The sequence below is a fragment of the Sturnus vulgaris genome, unplaced genomic scaffold (assembly GCF_052056855.1).
Source record: "Sturnus vulgaris isolate bStuVul1 unplaced genomic scaffold, bStuVul1.hap1 Scaffold_2038, whole genome shotgun sequence".
Taxonomy (NCBI): Eukaryota; Metazoa; Chordata; class Aves; order Passeriformes; family Sturnidae; genus Sturnus; species Sturnus vulgaris.
Window position 1 is genome coordinate 26384 of NW_028276218.1, and position 9677 is coordinate 36060.

Below are 9677 nucleotides of genomic sequence, written 5' to 3' on the forward strand. Positions count from 1 at the left end.
GAGCGGGCTCAGCGCGCGCTCGCTGTGAGGGCAAAGCACGGCCCCGCGCCTGCGCCGTGATGGCGGCGAAGCCGGCGCGGGCTCCGCGCATGCGCAAGGCGCTGAGGGAAAGGCGGGCGGCGGGAAAACTCCATGGCGGAGGCAGCGGCGGGAGCCGGCGGCTCCCCCGGCCCGGCCCCTGCTCCGTCCCCGCGGGGCTCGGCCGGGCCACGGGAGGACGAGGTGAGAACCGGAGAGGCTCGGCCCGGCCGGGGGAGCCGCGGGGCGGCCGCGCTTCCAGCCCGGTAATGGTTTTTCCCCTCAGCGATGCCCCGGCGGAGCCAACCCTGAGAGCGGAGGGGCAGCGCCAGGTAAGGGCAGGGAAGGGGAGGCAATGGCTGCTCTCGGTGGAGGGAGGAGTTGTTTGGGTGATGTGGATGCCCCTCAGGTGCCATCAGCGCTCCCGTTCCTCCCGGCTACAATTCAAACCCTAAAAGCCGCGCTCTGAAACTTGTAAATAAAAAATTCCTCTCATAAAACCAAGAAATCCCGAGTGGCAAAGGCAGCCCGGCCATCACCGAGTGTTTTTCCCTTTTAATTGCGCTTCTTTTCCCCTCAGATCCGGACTCGGCAGCGGGCGCTGAGGCGTTTTTGAAATCACCCGACACAAAACGAAGCCCGAGCTCCTCCAGCAGGAAGAAAAGAGCCCCGAGCAGCCCCGGGCCACCCAATTCCTTCAGTTTGTCGCCAATTGTCGCCACCCCTCAGCGCAAGCGCCGCTCCTGGCGCCGCTCCAGCCTCAAGGGGAGGCGATCCCGCCGCAAATCGCTGCCCCCCGTGCACCACGACATCACCGGTTCGTGCTTCGGGACCTTCATTAGCGATTAATTAGGGTGCCTTCATTAGTGATTAATGAGGGTGCTCGGAATTAAAATCCTCCTTGGGAGTGGGCACGGGGTTGAGGGGCTGCGCTGAGCCTTCTGTCAATGAGGATTTTGAAGTTTGTGCCTTTTTTTTCCTCCATTTTTTTCCCCTTTTTTCCCCCTTGAATGGGACTTTTCCTCTTTCTTTTCCTATTTTTTTTCCCCTGAATGGGATTTTCATCTTTTTTTTTCCTATTTTTTTTCCCCTGAATAGGACATTTCCTCTTTCTTTTCCTATTTTTTTTTCCCCTGAATGGGATTTTCATCTTTTTTTTTCCTATTTTTCTCCCCTGAATGGGACTTTTCATCTTTCTTTTCCCGTTTTTCCCCTTAAATGTGGCTTTTCCCTTTTATTTTCCCATTTTTAGCCCTTTAAATGTACTTTTCCTCTTTCTTTTCCCGTTTTTCCCCTTAAATGTGTTTTTTCCCCTTTATTTTCCCATTTTTTCCCCTTTAAATGTACTTTTTCTTTTCCCATTTTTTTTCCCTAAATGGGACTTTTCCTCTCCCTTTTTCCTCTTTTCCCTATTTTTGATCCTTAAATGTGACTTTTCCCCCTCTCTTTTTCCCATTTCCTACCTTTTTTATTCTTTCAATGTGACTTTCCCTCACTTTCCCCCATTTTTCTCCTTATATGTGACTCTTCCCTGTCATTTTCCCCATTTCTCCCCATTTTTGACCCCTAAATTTGACTTTTTTTCCTCCTCTTGATCCTTAAATGTGACTTCTCCTCTTCCTGTTTCAAATTTTCCCCATTCTTCCCCCTTAAATTGGATTTTTTCCTATTTTTCCCCCCATTCTTGACTCTTAAATTTGATTTTTCCCCATTTCTGGCCTTTTAAATTGTGACTTTTCTTTTTTGTTTTTCCCAATTTCCCCCTTAAATTCCATTTTTCCTCTTCTTTTCCCCCGTTTTCCTCCTTAAATTTGATTTTTCCTCCTTTTTTTCCTGCTTTTCCCACCCCAGCTGCTTAATGGGGGAATTCTGGGCCAAATTCCAGTTAATTTTTGGGGGAATTTCACCATTTTTAACCAATTTTTTCTCTCCAGAATTGAGCAAATCCATCAGCCTGGAGCTTCCTGAAATCCAACGTCTCTCCCTCCTCCTCCTCTCCAGCTTCCAGGTAAATTCACCCAAAATCCTGGAATTTACCCAAAATTCTGGAATTTTTTGGTCTTTCCAGGGGTGGAGCAGCTCCTAAAAATCTTAAATTAAGCCAAAATTTTGAAATTCACCCAAAATCCTGGAATTTTTTGGCATTTCCAGGGATGGAGCAGCTCCAAAAAAATCCTAAAATTCACCAAAATCCTGGAATTTACCAAAATTCTGGAATTTTTTGGAATTTTCTGGGCTGGAGCAGCTCCTGAAAATCCTAAAATTCACAAAAATCATGGAATTGCTTCCAAAATCCTGGAATTCTCTGACAACCCCAGGTCCCTAAAACGTTAAAATTCACCAAAATCCTGGAATTTTACCCCCAAAAATTTTCTTGGGTTCCTTTCCCTGAATCAAAGACAAAAAAAAAAAAGAATTTGAGCTCCTTTTTCCTCCCAAATCTTTGTTTTAAGCCTCAAAAATCAGGATAAAAGCCAATATTTTCTCTTTTTTTTGTTGAATAATTCCCATTTTTTGTTGGATAATTCCATTTTTTCCCATTTTTTGCTGGATAATTCCCATTTTTTGTGGGATAATTCCCATTTTTCCCATTTTTTTGTTGGATAATTCCCATTTTTTTGTTGGATAATTCCAATTTTTCCCATTTTTTGTTGGCTTTTTCCCATTTTTTGTTGGATAATTCCCATTTTTTTCTGGACAATTCCCATTTTTTATTGGATAATTCCAATTTTCCCCTTTTTTTATTGGATAATTCAAATTTTTCCCATTTTTTGCTGGACAATTCCTATTTTTTGGTTGGATAATTCCCATTTTTTCCCATTTTTTGTTGGATTTTTCCCATTTTTTGTTGGATAATTCCCATTTTTTGTTGGATAATTCCATTTTTTCCCATTTTTTGTTGGATAATTCCCATTTTTTTGTTGGATAATTCCAATTTTTCCCATTTTTTGTTGGATAATTCCCATTTTTTTCTGGACAATTCCCATTTTTTGTTGGATAATTCCAATTTTTCCCATTTTTTCTGGATAATTCCCATTTTTTGTTGGATAATTCCAATTTTTCCCATTTTTTGTTGGATAATTCCCATTTTTTTGTTGGATAATTCCAATTTTTCCCATTTTTTGTTGGATAATTCCCATTTTTTGCTGGATAATTCCCATTTTTTGGTTGGATAATTCCAATTTTTCCCGTTTTTTGTTGGATTTTTCCCATTTTTCCCCTCAGTTTTCAGCCCAGAAGTTGAAGCAGGTCCTGGAGGAATCCGAAGGATTCGACCCCGAGGCTTTTGCTGCCAAAGGTGAGGAATTTGGGGCTTCCAAAATTCCCAAAATTTGGGATTTTCCCCCTCAAAATCCCAAATTTCCAACTCCCAAAGGGGGTGGGGCAACCTCAAAAATTTGGGAATTTGGGGAGTTAATTAAGAATTAATTGATAATTAATTTTTTGGGGGGGAGGATCAAAAAGGGTCCTGAGGGATTCCTGGAATTTCTGATTTCACAAAAATTCTGGAATTTTTGGTTAAAAAGAAAAAAAATCAGGAAAATGGGCAGAAGTGGAGGAGCTGATTGCTAAATTCCATTAAAAATCGGGGATTAATTAATAGTTAATTAATAATTAATTAGGGGAGGATGAAAAAGGATCCTGAGGGATTCCTGGAAGTTTCTGATTCCCCCCAAAAAATCGGGAATTTGGGGTTTAAAAAAAAAAAAAAAAAAAAAAAGATAGCATGAGGAAAAGCGGAATTAATTAATAATTAATTATTAACTGTTTAGTAATTATGTAATAATTAATCAATAATTAATTGGGGAAGGATCAAAAAACGTTTTGGGGGATTCTTGGATGTTTCTGATTCCTCAAAAATTCAGGAATTTGGGTCAAAATAATCAGGAAAACAAAAAAATCTTTAAATCCCACCAAAAAATAATCAAACAATTAATTAATAATTGCTAAATAATTAACTCCAGGGTGGTTTCTAACCCCATTTTTCCCATTTTTTTTCCCATTTTTTCCCCCAGTCCAGGTGGGCTCTGAGGAATTCCAGAGGTTGCTCCAGAGGCTGCTCCAGGATGGGACCCTCGGGAATTGCCTGGAACAACCCCCAGGGTGAGAATTTGGGGCAAAAAAAACCAAAAATTGGGAATTTCCAGGCTGGGAGGAGCCAAAATCCAAAGAAATCCCCCCAAAAAAATTTTGGATTTGGGAGAATTTGGGGTTTTTCCAGCCTGGAAAATTCTGGGATTTGGGGGCACGTTTGGGATTTTAAGGCCCTGGAAGTGCCAAAAAATTCCAGGATTTTGGGGTAAATTCCGGGATTTTGGGTCAATTTTGGGATTTTTAGGAGCTGCTCCGTCCTCTGAAAATTCCCAGGATTTGGGGGCAATTCCAGGAATTTTGGGTTAACTCCAAGGATTTTGTTAATTTGAAGATTTTTTTTAGGAACTGCTCCATCACCGAAAATCCCAGAATTTTCTTAATTCCAGGAATTTTTTTTTTTTCCTTTGCCTTTCCCTTCCATCCCAAATTCCCAGAATTTCCACCCCCCCCCCCCCCCCCCCAAAAAAAAAATCCTGGGATTTTGGGGCTGATTTTTGAGGCAATCCAGGAGCTTCTCCAATGGAATTTTTGGGAATTTTGGCTGGATTTGCCCCAAAATTTGGGAATTTTTTTTTTTTTTTTTTTGGATTTTCAGTGGATTTGCCCCAAAATTTGGGATTTTTTTTTTTTTTAAATTTTCTCTGGATTTGCCCAAAAATTTGGGAAATTTTGGATTCTTTTCTTGCAGGGATTCCTTGGATCCAGCCCTGGAGGAATCCGTGGCTCAGGTGAAGGCTCTCATGGCCAGGTGAGCACACCTGGACACACCTGGGGACACACCTGGAGTGGGGAGGGGACACCTGGGGACATTTGGGACAAACTTGGGGAGACCTGGGACAAATCTGGGGGGACCTGGAGACATCTGGGACACACCTGGGCACACCTGGACACACCTGGGGACACACCTGGAGTGGGGAGGTGACATCTGGGACACACCTGGGACAAATCTGGGGACACCTGGGCACATCTGGAGTGTGGAAGTGACATCTGGGACACACCTGGGGACACCTGGGCACATCTGGGGTGGGGAGGTCACACCTGGGACACACCTGAGGGCACCTGGAGATACCTGGGGACACACCTGGGATAAACTTGGGGACACCTGAACCTCACCTGTCCCTCACCTGTCCCCCCTTTTTCCCCTCCCAGTCTCTCAGGGGAGCTCCAGGCCTGGGATCAGCTCCTGCAGCAGCACCTGCAGCACTCCCAGGAGGCCTCCAGGTGAGAATTCCCACCTGGGACCCCAAAATTCCCACCTGGGACCCCAAAATTCCCACATTTCACACCTGGAATCCCAAAATTCCCACCTGGAACCCCAAAATTCTCACCTGCAATCCCAAATTCCCACCTGGAACCCCAAAATTCCCACCTGGAACCACAAAATTCTTACCTGGAACCACAAAATTTCCACCTGCAATCCCAAAATTCCCACATTTCACACCTGGAACCCCAAAATTCCCACCTGCAATCCCAAATTCTCACCTGGAACCATAAAATTCCCACCTGCCATCCTAAAATTCCCACCTGGAACCACAAAATTCCCACATTTCCCACCTGCCATCCCCAAAATTAATTCCCATTTTTTCCCTCCTTAAGGAATTTGGAGCAGCTCCGAGCCGGGAACCCCCCCTGGACCCCTCCAGAAATTCCCAAATCCCAAATTTTGGACTCCAAACCCGACTATGGACAAATCCTGGCCCAGCAGGGCCCGGTCCTGGAATCCCTGCAGCTCCTGGTGAGGATTTTTTGGGGGAAAAACCCCCAGATTTGGGAATTTTGGGAAATTTTGGAGGGTTTTAATGAGAATTTTTGGGATTCTCAGGTGGAGGAGGCACAGCAGGCCGGGAAAATGGTGCTGGAATTCCACAAGGAGAGCAGGAGATTCCTGACAGGGCTCTCAGAGCAGCTGGGTGAGCAAATTTCCTCCCCTAAATCCTGGGAATTTTGGGGTGGAAAACTGGAAATTTAAAGGATTTTTTTGGGGTTTTTGTTTTTTTCCAGCTTCCAGAACGTTCCGGAAGCTGCAGGGATCCCCCGTGCGGAGGCTGCTGGAGCTGAAACCCCAACGGGGGCTGCCCCAGGAGGGGGAATAAAAACAGAGAATCCCCAAAATCCCCCGGTTTGTCCTCAAAATATTCCCGGGTTCGGGGTTTTGGGGGATTTTTTGGGGGTTTTTTTGGAATTTTTTTGGAGTTTTTTTGGATTTTTGGGGGATTTTTTTAGGGTTTTTTTGGGGGTTTTTTAGTTTTTATTTTATGCCGGGTTTGGGCGTGCGCGGCGCTGATTGGTTGGCGCGGGTGTCAATCAAGAGGGATCGGCCAATCGCAGGGCGGAGGGGGAGGGGGCCTGGCGGGACCCCCCCACATCTGGATGGGGCGGGCTGAAATTTTGGACATCTGGAACGGGGACCCCAACATCTGGAACGCGGAACTCGGAATCTGGGTGGGGACCCCAACATCTGGATGGGGACCCCTGGGGTGGGACCCCCACATCTGGATGAGGATCCCGTGGTCAGGGTGGAGGACACCCCACCCCCCCCAACATCTGGATGGGGGAAACCCCGAAATCGGGGTGAGGACGGCAACATCTGGATGGGGACACCACCAAGGTCAGGGTGGGGTCCTCGACATTTTGGCTGGGCAGCAACATCTGGATTGGGGGGGGGGGGGGAGGAGGACATTGAAATTTGGGTGAGGACCTCAACATCTGGATGGGAAGACAAAGGTCCACGGTGGGGTCCTGGACATTTGGGCTGGACCTCAACATCTGGAACGGGGACACCCCCCCCCCGCCAAGGGTCAGGGTGGGGACCCCAACATCTGGATGGGGGACGTTGACACTTGGGTGAGGAGCCCAACATCTGGATGGAAACGCTGGTGGGGTGGTGGGACCCCCAACATCTGGACGGGGGCCCCCCAGTGTCGGGATGGAGAGCCCCAACATCTGGATGAGGGCCCTGCCCAGTGGAGGAGGGACCCCCCAAAAACATCTGGACAAGGCTCAAAGGGGGAAGGGGCGACGTGGTGGCGACCCTACCCCCCCCCCCAAACATCTGGATGGCGACCAGCACCCAACATCTGGCGGGGTCGTCCCCAAATAAATTCGGGCGACACAGAAGAAGGGGGAGGAGCTTTTATTTGGGGGGGGGGGAGGGGAAATTTGGGTGCTGGGGGGGGTGGGGGAGGGGTGGGAATTTTGGGGGTGGGGGGAGGGGATTTTGGGAGCCTCCCCTCCCCCCCCCGGGTTCATTTTAAGCCTCTTAAGGGGCCCCGGCGGCCGCGGATTAACGGGGGGGGGGGGAGGGGTGGGGGAGGGGCGGGGGAGACCCCGCGCTGCCCCTCCCCCACCCTTCCCTCCCCCTCCCCTCCCCCACCTCGGGTGTGCCCGGCCCGCCCCTCCCCCACTCCCAGTTTAACCAGTTGGACCGGCCGGGCTGGGAATGGGGAATGGGGGAAAGGGGGGGGGGGAGGGGAGGGGAACACCCGGCGCCCCTCCCCCACCCCGCGGGGTGGCACCGCCCGTGTCCCCAAGTCCCCGTGGTGTCCCCAAATCCCCTCCGTGTCCCCAAGTCCCTTTTGTGTCCCCTCCGTGTCCTCACGGTGCCACTCTCGGTGTCCCCAAGTCCGCGTGGTGCCACCCGTGGTGTCCCCAAGTCCCCTCGGTGTCCCCTCGGTGTCCCTTTCGTGTCCCTTGATGTCCCCAAGTCCCCTCCAGGTCCCTGTGGTGTCCCCTCTGTGTCCCCACAGTGCCACTCTCAGTGTCCCCAAGTCCCCGTGGTGCCACCCGTGGTGTCCCCAAGTCCCCTCGGTGTCCCCTTTGGTGTCCCCAGGTCCCTTCCTGTGTCCACATGGTGTCCCCTCCATGTCCCCTCTGTCCCCCCAGGTCCCTTCCCGTGTCCCCTCCAGGTCCCTTCTGTGTCCCCAAGTCCCCGTGGTGCCACCCATGGTGTCGCCAGGTCCCCATGGTGTCCCCTCCGTGTCCCCTTTGGTGTCCCCAGGTCCCTTCCCGTGTCCCCTTCACGTCCCTGCTGATGCCACCGTGTCCCTTCTCTGTCCCCATCCCTGTCCCTGCCATGTTCCCCTGTCCCTCTCTGTGTCCCCATCCCTGTCCCCCTGTCCCTCTCTGTCCCCTCCTGTCCCTTCCCCTGTCCCCGCCGTGTCCCCCCCGCCGTGTCCCCGTGTCCCGTGTCGGTCCCCGCGTTGCCATGGCCGCGGAGGAAAATAGGACACGGGGAGGGGCCGGGGGACACCGGACACGGACACGGGGACACCAACGGGGACATGGGAACACGGGGACACTGACAGGGACATGGGGACACCGGACACGGACACGGGGACAGGGGGACACTGAAAGGGACATGGGGACACCGGACACGGGGACACTGAAAGGGACATGGGGACACGGGGAGGGGCCGGGGGACACCGGACACGGACACGGGGACACCAACGGGGACATGGGGACACTGACAGGGACAGGGGGACACTGACAGGGACACGGGGACACTGACAGGGACATGGGGACACCGGACACGGACATGGGGACACGGGGACACTGACAGGGACAGGGGGACACCGGACACGGACATGGGGACACTGACAGGGACATGGGGACACCGGACACGGACATGGGGACATTCACACGGACATGGGGACACTGACACGGACACGGGGACACCAACGGGGACATGGGGACACTGACACGGACACGGGGACATGGGGACACTGACAGGGACAGGGGGACACTGAAAGGGACATGGGGACACCGGACACGGACATGGGGACACCGACGGGGACACGGGGACACGGGGACACTGACAGGGACATGGGGACACCGACAGGGACACGGGGACACCGACAGGGACATGGGGACACTGACAGGGACATGGGGACACCGACTTGGGGACATGGGGGGACACAGTGGTCCCAGTCCCCCCAGTATCCCCAGTCCCTCCCAGTGTCCCCAATCCCCCCAATATTCCCAGCCCCGCCAGCATTCCAAATATTCCCAGTTCCCCCCAGTCTCCCCCAGTATTCCCAGTGTTCCCAGTATCCCAGCATTCCCAATCCCCCGGCATTCCCAGTATTCCCAGTATCCCCCCACCATTCCCAGTCTCCCCAGTCTCCCCCAGTATTCCCAGTATTCCCAATCCCCCCAGCATTCCCAGCATCTCCCCAGTATTCCCAGTATTCCCAGTATCCCCCCACCATTCCCAGTATTCCCAGCATTCCCAGTATTCCCAGTCCCTTTCCCAGCCCCGCCCCTTTTTTCCCCCGCGCTCCGGAGAAAAGGGGGCGTGGCCTCCCCATCCCTCTCCCCGATCACGTGACCGCAGGTGCGCCCCGCCCCCACCTTCCCCCCCACCCCCCCCTCCCCGCACCTGGCGCTCGCGCCGCGCCCGCCCGGAACCGCCCGAACCCTCCCGAACCCCCCCGAACCCTCCCTGAAACCCTCCCGAAGCCTCCCGAAGCCCACCCGAGGCAGCCGAAGCCTCTCCGAGCCCACCCGAAGCGGCCGAACCCACCCGAAGAGCAGCCGAGCCCACCCGAGGCTGCCGAACCCACCCA

The 9677-nt window shown here is 51.8% G+C and overlaps 1 protein-coding gene across 1 annotated transcript; it reads left to right on the forward strand.

Moving 5' to 3' along the window:
- Nucleotides 1–59: 59 nt before the first annotated feature.
- On the forward strand, nt 60–6225 carry DSN1 (DSN1 component of MIS12 kinetochore complex). Its single transcript, XM_088158448.1, has 10 exons — nt 60–222; nt 599–835; nt 1953–2026; nt 3244–3316; nt 4035–4122; nt 4802–4861; nt 5263–5334; nt 5710–5848; nt 5936–6023; nt 6115–6225. The coding sequence occupies exons 1-10, from the start codon at nt 60–62 to the stop codon at nt 6204–6206; spliced, it is 1086 nt and encodes a 361-aa protein (XP_088014574.1). The 3' UTR covers nt 6207–6225.
- The last annotated feature ends 3452 nt before the right edge of the window (nt 6226–9677 follow it).

What these genes read in the sequence shown, in the direction of transcription:
- DSN1 (XM_088158448.1), top strand. Translation starts at nt 60, where the DNA reads ATGGCGGCGAAGCCGGCGCGGGCTCCGCGCATGCGCAAGGCGCTGAGG. An exon ending in TCCTCCTCTCCAGCTTCCAG is followed by an intron (nt 2,027 to 3,243) that starts GTAAATTCACCC and finishes TTTTCCCCTCAG; the next exon opens with TTTTCAGCCCAGAAGTTGAA. An exon ending in AGGGCTCTCAGAGCAGCTGG is followed by an intron (nt 6,024 to 6,114) that starts GTGAGCAAATTT and finishes GTTTTTTTCCAG; the next exon opens with CTTCCAGAACGTTCCGGAAG.